At 38.2% G+C, this 14,445-nt stretch overlaps 1 protein-coding gene across 2 annotated transcripts in view; it reads right to left on the bottom strand.

Moving 5' to 3' along the window:
• Nucleotides 1–364: 364 nt before the first annotated feature.
• Nucleotides 365–14,445, bottom strand: part of LOC126373544 (uncharacterized) — a 214,569-nt gene continuing 200,488 nt past the window's right edge. Inside the window, exons 18-21 of one of the 2 annotated variants that reach the window (XR_007567327.1) lie at nucleotides 13,376–13,508; nucleotides 9,895–10,063; nucleotides 8,630–8,690; nucleotides 365–7,020 (exon numbers count right to left, since the gene is read on the bottom strand). Coding sequence is in view for 1 of the 2 variants with exons in the window: in XM_050019668.1 (XP_049875625.1) it covers nucleotides 6,924–7,020; nucleotides 9,895–10,063; nucleotides 13,376–13,508 (399 nt within the window). In the remaining variant the exon portion in view is untranslated. The remainder of the gene's footprint in view (nucleotides 7,021–8,629; nucleotides 8,691–9,894; nucleotides 10,064–13,375; nucleotides 13,509–14,445) is intronic. The other variant, XM_050019668.1, reaches the window with a different exon arrangement.

Raw genomic sequence — 14,445 nt, 5'->3', positions numbered from 1 at the left:
TGTTTCAGCCTGGTCAACTTATTGTCCAAAAGTAAAATAGTCCCTGCTTCGGAAGACACGTTAAGTTGTTGGTCCCGGTTACTACTACTAGTCGTCATATGAGTCATGTCGGGGGCCTTTGGCGGCTCAATAATAACTCTGACGCCCGGGTTGATGAGGTTGGTAATCCTCACAACCCACACTATAAGAAGTTAATAATACTTATTCTCTTTCATGCATAATTTAATAAGAAAATGTCAACCGCTTTATTTTACCTAGCTGACATTTTAAAATATGGTTTTGGCATTTTAAAATGGTTATGACATTTTACTTAATCACAGTCGCGAACTTAAAATGAGGATAATGGGACAAATAAAAGTCAACATTTGAAATACAAGTGTTTATTGTTTTTGGGATAAACAATGCTTATTATACAACTTTATATACATGCACCAATCTATACACATTATACACTTTAAATATATCGATTATTTCGTTTACTGTCCGATTATACAATATATTAAATTTACGTATCGATTTTAACTACATCTAGAGATTATTGTAATTAATAATGTTAAGTTTTCTTATTTACAGACATATATTCAATACATTGAGCGTCTTAAGCACAGTATGGGGATATACCTTAATGTTTAAATTGTTATTATTGTATATTGCACCAGAAACTTCTATAACATTATTTTATTGATAGACAAGTTATTAATATGTCAGTGTGTTTGTTTATCCATTCATTATATAAAACATTTAAGTAAGTAGGTAGGTAAACATAGGTTACGTAACAGCCTTACTCGAATAGTAAAGACACTCACGCTGTTCAAAACAAAACCTTTTTTTATTTAATTTAATTTTTCTTTTTGTAACGTTCTCTGTTTTTTTTAATTGACATATATTATTTTGTAATGTCGAGATATCGATTACAAAAACTATACGAACGTAATTTTTATTTTCATTATCCTATATTAAAGGTGGACACGAATTCAATAATATTTAATCCTGCATTAAAATTATTTGGAAAACTTAATTTTCAAAATTAACAATTATACCTAGAGTTTCGGTACCAAAGTTTTCGATAAAACTTCCCTCAAGACATACATAAAAGTACACGTTAGCAAGAGAAAGCAGTTAAGGGGAAGGTAAGTTAACATTATATGTAGTAATACTAGGCAGTTAAGGGGTAGGTGTGTAAGAACAATCGATCACCGTCGCGACACGGCGTGTGGTCAACCCACCGGTAACCCAGTTAGCCGCACCCTGGTCGCCTTCCAACCGGCCTTAAAGGAATTGTGTACACCCAGCTTTTACGCCTAGCTAGAGTTTGTATGCGAAAGATACATCGGATAGATATGTGTGGCTCGTGTCGTGTGATTTTTAGTCATTGAATAAACACATACAGAACGGACACTCTGAGCGAGGTTTAATCACCTTTTTAGTCTATTTAATCTGTAGCCCGTTAAGGAGTAAGGGAGCGCGTGGACTGTCCATCTCGCTCACACGCGCGTGTAAGGCGGCACAGTAAGAACGAGATTTTTGTATGGACTGTCCAGGCTGTGGCATAGAGCCATATTTGTTAAACGAACTACTCCACGTATTAGTTTGAAACGAGCTTTAGAAAATTTGAACTCAATTGAAATACCCGCAAATCGCGATAAAGGTAGATACATTAAAACATCTCACAAAAGATAATCGTATGACACTAATTTAATCCGAGAAAATAACACAATAGGTTTTTATGTGTCTTTTGTAAGGTAAAATCATGCAAAACAATAGTTTGCTACAAAGTTCTTAATTTGACAGGACTAAAACTAGCTCTATCTCTCTCTTGCACTTATTGCAAGTGAAGGACGGCACTAGTTTAAGAGCTGTAAAACTAAAATTAAGTTAAGATTGTGTCCGCTAGAATAGCCACTACTGTTTATTTCCTTAGACTAAATTATGTTTAAACATTGATATTTTAGTACATCATGGATATCATAAAAAAACTTGCGTTGCGATTTACACATGATTCACAGATATTTCAATCGAAACTTCAGTTTTCATTGTGTTGTTCAGACATTATAAATTACTTCAAGTCCGTTGTCATAGAATAAAGAATAATAAATACTACGAACGGTAACTCTAATTTTTATCTCTTATATCTCTTATAAAATTTGTATCTCTACACCTCAGTCCTTCTGGCTCTTACTTCAGTCTTAAATAGCCGTAAATTGAAGAGCTCGGTGGCGCAGCGGTAAACGCGCTCGGTCTGCGATTGTTGAAGTTACGCAACTTTCGCAAAGGCCGGTCATAGGATGGGTGACCATAAAAAAAAGTTTTCATTCGAGCTCCTCCGTGCTTCGGAAGGCACGTTAAGCCGTTGGTCCCGGTTGCATTAGCAGTCGTTAATAACCACCAATCCGCACTGGGCCCGCGTGGTGGTAAGGCCCGTACCCCAGCAGTGGGGACGTTAATGGGCTGGTGATGATGAGCCGTTAACTGCTAAGGACTAAGGGAGAGCACAGATTGTCTATCTCGTTCACACTTGCGCGTTAGGCGGCATGAGATTTTTGTAGTGTGAGGTAGACATTGGTGATCGACTCATGGTAGTGGATAAGATATACAATACGAAGGGTAGATATGATTGATAGACGTAAAAGGTTAATTGAGACACGAAATTTTGGACCGATTGGGGGCATTTGGACGGCTGTGCGTGCGTCTTAGGCGTTGTATGTCTATAGTTTCAATAATAATTGTCTTTTTAGATTAGGTTGGTACTCTGAAAGGAGCGAATGTTTCAGAATGTTTTTTTTTTTTAACTAAGGGAAGTAGTATGTTGAATTTTCCAACTAAAATAGTAGGATTTTAATGGAACTAATTCAAAAATCATAATAGTTTTATGCGGCTACTGCGACACTAGCGCCATGGTCGCGAGCCTGCTGCAATTTATCTAAAAAAGCAATATTGCTATTTGACCTTTGTTGTCATCGAGCGCTTAATTTTATATGCGCAAATGTCAAATTGCAATATTGCTTTTTTGATGAACAGCTTTAAAATAATGTAAGATTGATGTTACATTTTAATAAACTATGTATTATTCTTTTTTATAATTTTCTGGATAAACAAACACCAGTACCTACACACTGCTATTACTAAGTATTCAAAAGAACCTCTACAGAGGTGTATGTAACATAATTATAATACGTATATGAGTTAGCACCGGCTCTTACGTCGTATACAATAGATTGTAATATTAGTTTCTTCAATGATAATTTTTAAAATATCATAACACGGAATGGAAATCTAAAGTTTTACTAAGCTATTTTTAATCGTTACGGAAATCAATAATTCACTTTCTTTTTTCAAATCTCTCTCTCTTTATTTAAGAGCTGCGCTCTTGTCGGTGGAGTAATCGCCTTCAATACTCCATAGATAGGGCGTGTAGAACGGTGGTTGCCCCAATAGCCTTCCGTTCCGCAGTACACCGACCAATTTCTCAATCGGTGATGTAATCGGTGGTTTTCAAATATAAGAATGTAAAGCAAGGCCCGCCAATGCTAGATTAAAAATTTGAAAAATGAATTCAGATCTTTCGAATATATTTTTCCATGGTTATTTATTTATGTATATAAATGAAGAAATGTCCAAATTATACAATTTTAATACGAATAAAATGATGAAAAAACTAATTTCACAATCTTCGTTACTGATAAAGAGAATAAGCTAAAAGTAAGTCTAGTTAAGTCTATATTAAAGCTCCAGAACTCTTACGGAAGACATATCTATTGCATTGATTATGATTATAAAAAATATCATATTCTAGAAACATACATTCATAATTATTATCATTATTATAATAAAGTACCGATTCTGGCTGACAGAAACTTAATTTTATTTCAGTTTGATATCTCTAAAAGTAGTGCCGTCCTTTTCTTACAATGAGTACAAGAACGAGCTAGCTATAGAACTGTCAACTTAAATTAAATTTAAGTTTGTGCAGCCAGAATCGGCACTCATGTATTTATATTCTATACTATGTTTATACCTATCTATACAAGTGACCATGAGTTAAAGCACTATTCGGAGTCACATTACGATACGGTTAGTAAACCTGTAAGAAGTAGCCAGTGGCGGCCCTAGCAAAATATTAAGATAGATAGATAGATAAAATACTTTATTGAGGACAATGGACACAAAATACAGAGATAAGGAGAGCATATACAGAAAAGCACAACAGGCGGCCTTATTGCTCATGCAGCAATTTCTTCCAGGCAACCTTTAACCTTTATTTAGGTGGTGCGAGATCTCACAGTGGCACCCCTCAGCCCCTTAAAATACAAAATTTTTCGATTAGTTTACGGCCGATAAATTCACCTATTTAAATCTTTTAAAAAAGTTTTTTATGGCCACCCGATATGAGTTTTATGTGGCCGCAATCTTTTTTTTGTCCTTGTTATCTGCCATCAGTCACTAGACTATTATCAGATTAATTTGTTCTGTTATTTTCACTGTTTTGAACTATACAGCCAGCGCTGCATTGTAGTCCATTAGTCCGTAAGTACATTCGCACGTTTCAGTCTTTTTATGTCCCAAGAGGATAGGAGGGAGTTGGCTAAAGGATTAGGATGGTGGACCAAATGTTCTTTGTGTACTGCTTTACGCTGCTGTGCTTCTTCAGCGACAGTAGGCATTTCTAGGTAGCTGTGCAATTCATCCATTCTGGTGAACCAGGGCGAATTGCAAATTGTTTTAAATATGTTATTTTCTAACCCGGTGAAGTTAGTTTGCGGCCAGGGTGAACCAGTCTTGGTTGACTTTGGCGCCCCCTTATTTTGGCGCCATGTGCAGTGGCACACCTCGCACCGCCCTAGGGCCGCCACTGGAAGCAGCTGTTAGAATGTTAGTGCTAAAATATTTTTGGAATGTCTCGGAAGTGGTCATAAATGTTCCTGATTTACGCTGACATTTATTTTTTATACCTACATGGCGTCACCGATGCGAAATAAGTGAAAAACATTGAAAATAAAAGATTTTTTATTTTCTTTGCAGCAATTAGGCTTTGTGGTAATATAAAATTGACTTATAAATCTGGCGATGAGTATAATACATTTATCGAGTAGTTTAATAGACAAAAGTGTAGTATTTAAGCCTGATTAGATATATAAAAAACCTGGCGCATTTTTAATCTGCAGCAGTTCGTATATCACAAAGGTTTTATATATTTTCAGTCGAGCTTTCTTCAAGGGCCCAGACTTCGAATTCAGAATTCCGAATTTGAATATTTTCACCCTTCTCGGGGGCAGCCCTGCTGACGTCACTATGCCTGAAGTTGCTCTACTTTACTACTCCAAACATTCGACAATGAAAGAAGAAAAGTAAACAATGCTCGCGAAATAGGGTCGCAACGACTCAGTTTTGCGGAAACTGCAGCCTTCCTACAATAAATGTATAACCCTCATAGCCGGATCTAGTACCATTAAGGACTGACCCTAATACTGAATGAAATCTATTTCCGCGACGCACCCTTTTCCAATCACGCCCTGAAACTGGCACAGGCATGGATTTAGGGGGGCACATGATATCTTGGAGCTTGAGGAGCTCGATGGCGCAGCGGTTAACGCGCTTGGTCTGCGATTGTTGAAGTTAAGCAACTTTCGCAAAGGCCGGTCATAGGATGGGTGGCCACAAAAAAAAAGTTTTCATCTCGAGCTCCTCCGTGCTTTGGAAGGCACGTTAAGTCGTTGGTCCCGGCTGCATTAGCAGTCGTTAATAACCATCAATCCGCACTGGGCCCGCGTGATGGTTTAAGGCCCGATCTCCCTATTCATCCATAGGGAAGGCCCGTGCCTCAGCAGTGGGGACGTTAATGGGCTGATGATGATGATATCTTGGGTGCGCCGGGGGCTAGACACCTTGAAGCATATTGGACCCTATCCTGTCCCACACACTCCGCAAAATAGGCTGGATTTCATTAGTAAGGATTGCTTTATTGTTCTTCAAAATGTTTATCTGAATTCGTACCTGAATTCGACCAACAATACTTACTTCCAAAGTCACTATCGATGACTTGCAGAATTTGGACTTAATTTCTATGTGTAATTACGTTCTTTTCTTGTAAGTTAATAAGGTCTTCGTGAGTAGGTACAACGATCAATTTACAAGCTTTTACTGTCAAGTGAGATGTTTTTTGAGCGCTGAAGTTAAATCATTTAAATCATCACATCACTAGAGCCATTCTCTCGTTGTAGCATTTTCTATTCTTGTCTATCAAAGGCCAGTTATTTCACTTCCTTATATTATGTAATACGTACGGTCACGAGCATTAATATGTATACACTTTGGTACCATGTCACATTAACTTTTTTGACAAATTGAACTGTGAGTCTCACTAAATGTGAAAATACGTCACGAAATACGTTAGTGCGACAGAGTCATAAAATGGGTACATTATATTGCTCATGACTGTACACAACGTTCGCCTTCCCTTTAATCTGTTCCATGTAAGCTCTTCAAGAAGAGACGTGTAAGCTCTCCTGTTTCAATCAATAATTTAAATGACTGATTTAAATATAGATATCGATTCTGTTTTGCTGTTATACATGAGCTAAATTACCTAAACACAATTGTTAGTTGACGTTAATTTTGATTAACTTGTTTTACATTTTCAATTTTAATACATTTCCAAAACAATTGTTAAAATCTTAGAAGTTATTATTATAATTTAAATTCGTATGGGAAAAAGATCACGATCTATGAAGACATGTTGGTTTAAAAATCGCGCATTACACGCATGAGACACGTTAGTCCGTTGGTCCGGGCTACCAGCCCAATAGCTCCACTAACCCGCAGTGGAGTAGCGTGGTGGAGTATACTCCACACCCTTCCTCCTCCAGGAAAGGTTTGTGTCCAACAGTGAGCCATGTACAGGCTGTTATGTTGATTAAAGATGATAATTATCGTATGGCTAGCGTCGCACGCGCAGGTCCTGAGGGGCGCAGTGTCGGCACTATGGCGGGCTCTTCTGGTTCCGGTTCCTCCTTTGTAGACTCACTGTAGATCGCATGACAATGCAGGAAGTTAAGCAACGTTTATATTCTCATACATATTAAATATAGCTTGATTGGAATGACAACGACAGAAATATGGCATACAGCCTAGTGCGGAAGGTGCAGCAAAGTGTACCAACAGTTCTGATAAACGTCATTCTAATTAAGTTATATTCAATAAGGTACACGTACTTATATCTAGACCTATTAATTAAAAATATATTAATTAAATTTCAAATTTCGAAAAAATAAGCAGATAAGTAGGTAATGCCAATAATCTACAGGTTTATTTTAAACATGGTTAAGAAAATAATTCTACATGCAAATCGCATCATTCACCAAGTCTAAATACATTTACAAGAAAGTCATGCATTTTTATTTAAGTAAATAATTTAATTAGTATACTACCGAATCTACGCTGGGTTTACATACCATTTTTGTAAAAACTAAAAACGTCAATTATTATAGTAATTTCTAAGTATAACTCTAACGTTTCTTAAAAGAAGCTTTATGCCAGGAAAATTATATGATTTTGATGGAAATATAACACCCCATCTGAAAAGGGATGAGCGTGAGTTTATGTATCTATATGCCTATATATTTCCATCAAATTCAAGTTTAAGACTTCGGCACACCAAAATCAGGAGCAGGTTAGAGGCAGCGCGAAGCGGTTTTTCCCGGGTCCGCGTTACAACCGCGTTTAGTTGTCATGAACGACCTCCGTGGTCCAGTGGTTGAGCGTTGGGCTCACGATCCGGAGGTCCTGGGTTCGATTCCCGGTGGGGACATATCACAAAAAATATTTTAGTACCCTAGTTTGGTTAGGACATTACAGGCTGATCACCTGATTGTCTGATAGTAAAATGATGAAGACACGTTAAGCCGTTGGTCCCGGTTACTACTTACTGATGTAAGTAAGTAGTCGTCACAAAAGCCATGTCAGGGGCTTTTGGCAGCTCAATAGTAACACTGAGACCGGGGTTGATGAGGTTGGTACTCCACCTCACAACCCACACGATAGAAGTTGTCATGTTTAATTCCCGTGAAAGTTTCTTCCACAACGTTGTGTTTCTGTAATACTTGTCTTTGAAATCATAAAAATATCTACACACTCATTCGTTAAATCTATTACGCACGTTTGAACTGTTTTGTAACCTCGCAGCCCACGCCTGCTCAGCTGCTGTTTTTATCCATTTGCAGCGAAGCGAAATATGTGTTTGTTAACCGTATATCTGTATGTATTTATGTATGTCCTAACTTATAACTTAGAATAAGGAATAATACTACGTATAGAACGGCAACTCTCCGCTCCCCACCAGCGGCTGAGCTAGGTTTACCTCACCCCACCCTCGAACATAGTTTTAGACTTAAATCGTATGGTCTCAGACGTCACACACACAGACGCGCGTATACGATAATGTCTGTGTGGTGTCTGTGTAAAACGAAGTTGTTTGTATGAAGTGTCCGGGGTGTGCTTCTAATCCACTTATCAGATTTTTTAGTGTGACTTTTCATACAGTTTCTTGTACATTTGCTACTGCTTTTAGTGTGCCGAAGCATCTATTCAGCTTCAAATGTTAATAACCTCGTCGCAAGCGGTCCGAAGCACTCACCTTCCGATTGGTTGGCGTAAGGCAGTTAGTTGTTAACTATAGCGCTACTACGGCTCACCACCTTCGGAAACAACAATATAATGTTAAATATTACATCGAAATACATTAATAATATCTAGCTTGGACAAAAAGAGCCATTATTACATTTGCGTATAGGGTTTAAATCGTTCTGTTTTAGGTAGGTAAATAATAAGTTTAAATAGGTACAAAGTCGGAAGACCGAATGTTTTTTTAAAATACCCAAATCTCATTATTTAATTATTGTGTCTGGAAAGCTCGGCGTTAGGAGGATAAAGTATGAGAACGTTGTATTTTTAATCTTTATGACTTGGACAGCAGCAGTAACTGTCAGTACTACTCAGAGCAGGAGGACAGGAGTCCTAGGACGAGTTTGAAATAGACTACTCTGGGCGCCATCACACTCGCGTCAGACAGTTGCGGAGCGGAAGGCAAGAGGGAAACCACTGCCCTATTTTTTCCTAAAAAAGCAGCATGGAGAATGCTACACCGACAAGAGCGCAGCTCTTAAATGAATGATGGTGACTTGGAAACTTTTTCACGCAAGTCAATATGTTTGTTTAAATTATAATAATGTGTTGTCAATTGCTAATTTCTACTCTCTGTGGCCAAGCTGACGATTTGGGTAATTTAAAACAATCAGCTATAAAATATCGGCAATTTAGTTGAAAAGCACTCTGTTGTCAAAAGTAGCTAAAACACATCGTAAAGTAGTAAATTTTATTCATGCACATTATCACCAATCAATTTATAAATAACTATAAATTTTAGTTTTTAAGCTTTTGGGTTTCTGTAATGGAAAAATATCGTGTCGAAGCAATATCTTTTGGGGATATATCAGAAAAATCACTTTGTAACCCCAGTTTGGTTAGAATATTACAGGCTGATCACGCGATTGTCCAAAAGTAAGATGATCCGTTTGGAAGGCACATTAAGCCATTGGTCCAGTTACTACTTACTGATGTACGTACAGTCATGAGCAATATAATGTACCCACTTGAGGACTCTGTCGCACTAACATATTTGACATTTAGTGAGACTTACAGTTCAATTTGCCAAAAAAGTTAATGTGACATGGTACCAAAGTGTATACATATTAATGCTCGTGACCGTATCTAGCAGTTACTTGAACCATGTTAGGGGGGGGACGACGACTCAATAAAAACCATGACATCAAGGTTGCAGAGGTTGGTAATCCACCTCATATCCCACACAATTGAAGGAATCTAATATGTTGTCATTGTCACCTGATCTTGATAGGTTGTCGGAGCGACAGCTCAGATCCGCTGCTGGACGGCGTACGCGCAGCGAGCAGGCGCGGGGGGCGCGGTGTGCGGGGGGAGCGGCCGCGCGCGAACTCTAACCGGTAGTTGTCTGAGCGGGGTGAGCCGCTGAACGCTTCTACTTCCGCTGCCGCTGCAAGGAAAGACGGTTGGTTAGAGGGTTAGTTAGTCTGATGTTTTTGTATTGTTATTGTGTTTTGCGTCCCTTTCTTTCTTATAGGACAGATACATATATAAGGGGTATATCTACGGGATATAATGCGGGACCCTTGCTCAGGGATACAGCTTAAGACCTCAACGGTTGCAGAGGCGGAGATGGGAGCTATCAGTACGGCAATGCAGAACGGAATGGGCAAGTCACAGGGGCTTTAACTTGGAACCTGACTGAGAGAGTTAAGTCATTGGCTTAGCTTTTCTTTGCTATAGTTTTTAAGAGCTGTAGGCCTCCCAAAATATTAAAAGAAATAAATAGGTACATTTCCTTCTCTGCTAGAATCAGCATGTTGTAAACATCAAAGGAATGACAGTTACCACCTTTTAAGAACTTCGCTTCCAATTTGGTTGCCAAGTACTTATCTACCACTAACTCGTAACACTGCCCGCCCCGAAAGGGAATACGGGCGCGAGTTATGTACTGTCTAAAGGAACGAACTACATGACTAAGTAAGTAGTTGTATTAAAAGTATTAATGGTAATACCCACACTATAGGTAAGGTCACGGTCGCAGATCATAGAAACAAGGGGGATATGCCCTAAGTACTACATGTTGCCTGTTAACTCACGTTGGCGAGAAAAGCGGCCGCACCAAGACATTAGGCTAGTTTCCAACTAGTCAAATCAGTTACTTTTTACTAAACATCTTTTTTTAGATTTGCCGCAGATGGCATTTAACTACTTGGCCGGAGATACTAAACGTCAAAACACGAAATTACTATGGAATTTCTAAGAAATAGCACAGTGTGACGTTATAGAAAACGTGATAAAATGTCAGACATAACTTTTTCTTGATTATAATTCATAAATGGTGGAAACGCGGCTAGTTTGATGGGTACCTTTGCGGAAATGACACGAGGTGGATTATTTGAACATGATGCATGTGCACATAAACGTTAATTCATTAATGCTGGATTAATTTAAAAATCATTTAATTATAATTTAAATTTAATCACGGACAGCCTCCGTGGTCTAGTGGTTAGAGCGTTAGGCTCATGATCTGGAGGTCCGGGTTCGATTCCCGATGGGGACATTGTCGAAATCACTTTATGAGATTGTCCTTTGTTTGGTAAGGACTTTTCAGGCTTGAATCACCTGATTGTCCGAAAAAGTAAGATGATTCCGTGCTTCGGAGGGCACGTTAAGCCGTTGGTCCCGGCTATTAGCCGTAAAAACACCTCCACCAACCCGCATTGGAGCAGCGTGGTGGAGTATGCTCCATACCCCCTCCGGTTGATTGAGGGGAGGCCTGTGCCCAGCAGTGGGACGTATATAGGCTGTTTATGTTATGTTATGTTACATAAATTTTTAAAAAAGACTAAGTTTTTATTAATAAATTAAATACATCTATTTCATTCATATATAAGTTAAATAGAAAGAAAATGTTTTTCGTTAGTTCTCGGTCTGTCTTTATTTAGTAATCGGAATTTTATAATTTATCTTGAGCCTAGTATACGATCCATATCTGGCTACATCGATTTACCCACTGTTCATTGCGTAGTAACACATGCGCTAGTTGTGGTTTCCAAGTTTTACAATACGATCGTTACTTCATATAATATGCTCGTTATGTGCATATTTTGGTCCTACCGGCTATGCTCTCGCGGCATATCGCTAATATTAAGTGCTCTGTGGTCGCGGTAGATTTACAACGGGATATTTACGAGGGTGAGCTAGGAATTTAGCTGGGTTTTATTGTTCAGTGCAATATAGTGTTAGTTTATAGAGGCTTTAGAATTTAATAGGCAAATATTCAGGAATTGTTATTCTCACGCTTCTATGTTTCTAACCGACCCTGGCTTCTCCATACAAAAATCTCATTCTTACAGGTGCCGTCTAATGCATAAGTGCGAGAGAGACACAGTCCAAGCGCTCTCCTTCATTCAACAATTATTTGTTCTACATTAATTTATTTTTAAAATACATAAAACAAAATTAGGAGTCTTACCCTAAATACGTGCTTATATGTTATTAACATTAGACACTAAGACAAGGTTACTTGTATTATATTAAAATTCCTACTGCGTTCCGAAGGCCAAACGCACCTTGCATGCTGAAATAGATTTTATTGCAATTGCAGTGAAGCAACCTATACAATAACTAAACAATTGGTCATATAATTTAATGTAGGAATAGCAAGGGCATCATCCTTATGCCCTGAGTGGGGTCGGCATGACGTGAATTCTTCTTCCATTCATCTCTGTCAGTGATCTCAGTATTCACACTGTCCACAAAATCCATCCACATTTTCTTTGGTCGTCCCCAACCCTTGTATCCATCTGCATTCACCCTATTCGAAATGTATAAAAATAACATAATTGAATACGCGCCGCCTTGGAATGTTGCTCTTCAATAAAATTCAGTGTTGTTTCAACCGTTTATAGACTTTTTATTACTTTTATTATATCTCTCTCTCTCTCTATTTAAGAGCTGCGCTCTTGTCGGTGGAGTAACCGCCATTCCTCTCTTCTTCCCGCCAAAACCTTCACCTCCCGATACGACATGACCTGCACCTTCTCTTTTATTTGTTTCATAAATGTTATCCTAGGTCTACCCCTTCCTCTCTTCCCTTCAATTTTTCCTTCTATTATGTTTGTTATAAATGAATCGTGTCGTATCAGGTGGCCAATCATATTTCCTCTCCGGTTCTCTATAGTCTTCAATATGGTTCTCTTTTCTTCAACTCTTTCCAGCACTTTTTCATTTGACACCATTTCAGTCCAGCTTATACCCTCCATCCTTCGCCAACACCACATCTCAAACGCTTCCAATCTCTCTCTGTCTCTCTGTGTCATAGTCCACGTATACTACTATTACCATTATTACATTACTATTACTATTATTACGTATACTTTTATTATATGAAATTACAAAAATAGAATGCAGCTTCGTCAATGACGGAATACGCAGTGCCGGCCCCTTCTTCTTGACAGGTAGTTGTCACTTTGACATATAATAATTTTGATACACGCTCAAACATAATTACATTTTCAATATCATTCAATAAAGTTTAAGTATCTGCCTACCCCAACGGGAAATAGGCGGGATTTTATGTATGTAAGAAAACAATATTCTATTTTAGCGATTGTTTTTTTCATCCAAAAATAAATCAATGATGTGGCCTACCTAATCACCTATCACCACACTTTTCTTTATCTTGGGACTGTAAATTATCTTCCGATTATTTTTTGTTTTAACAATAAGTGTTAGTTTACTTATGTTATGGACTCACCATTATAGACGACGTGTGTGGACATGGGCATGCGCGCGCAGGCGGGCGGGTGCGCGTGCGCCGCTGCCGTGCCGCTTGTGACCCCGCTTGCCCAGTCGCGGTAAACCCGCACTTCGTTGTCGCGCCACTCCACCTGCGATACACCACATTTATATTATAACCTGTGCGAATTAAAGCGAGGTATTTCAATGACAGCCATGATTTTAGGAGGTGAGGTGTGGGGGCCGCCAGCCGATCTCGTACTTCGCGCGCTTTCTTTTCACGTCACCGCTACATACGCCACAGTAAAAATAATGGTGCTAATTCCTGCAGACGCCATCTAATTTTATTTTAAGTTATACCTGTCATTTTCTTATCCGTTGAAAAAGAAAGGGACGGGTAATCGACAGGCATAAAATTTATGGAATACACGTCAATTTAAAGTAGAAATCTAAAACAACCGTCTAAAAATTTTACATCGGCCAATAACCCGACAGAGTTAATTAGACAGCACGTCAAACGGATTACATACCAGCGAGATGCCTATTTTATTCGCCCGGGTTATTTATTTGCTTTAAAATTAACTTGTTGACAATCATCCGTTCCTTACAATACAATACAATACAAATACACTTTATTGCACCAAAATAAAAAGAAATAATTACAAAAAGTCTCTTAACTAAGTACATGGCAAATGGCGGCCTTATCGCTTAAAGCGATTTCTTCCAGACAACCATAAGGTGAGCAAAAAGGTAAAAAAAAAAAAATTGAAAGATTGCGGGTACAAACTATGCATGTTCCTTTCCTTTTCGGCGGTTAAGAAAATGACGGGTAAGTATAACTTAAAATAAAATTAGGAGGTGTCTGCAGGAATCGGTTCATGTAATTCGTTGTAAAGTTTTATTTTAGCCTGCTATCGGGATTTAGGTAATATGATTGAGTGACGTACATCCTATTGTGTAACAAATTAGCACATTAGGACAATGACTTTAAGAATATCATGCATTATTTTCAATATCGTTATTCATTTGTTATTAATTCCACTTGATATTATAATAATATTAACTTTAGTTTACTTTTAGGTATTTTTT

This window comes from Pectinophora gossypiella, chromosome 2 (assembly GCF_024362695.1).
Source record: "Pectinophora gossypiella chromosome 2, ilPecGoss1.1, whole genome shotgun sequence".
Lineage (NCBI taxonomy): Eukaryota > Metazoa > Arthropoda > Insecta > Lepidoptera > Gelechiidae > Pectinophora > Pectinophora gossypiella.
The sequence above is the reverse complement of the archived record's forward strand: the minus strand, read 5'-3'. Positions and strand labels throughout refer to the sequence as shown.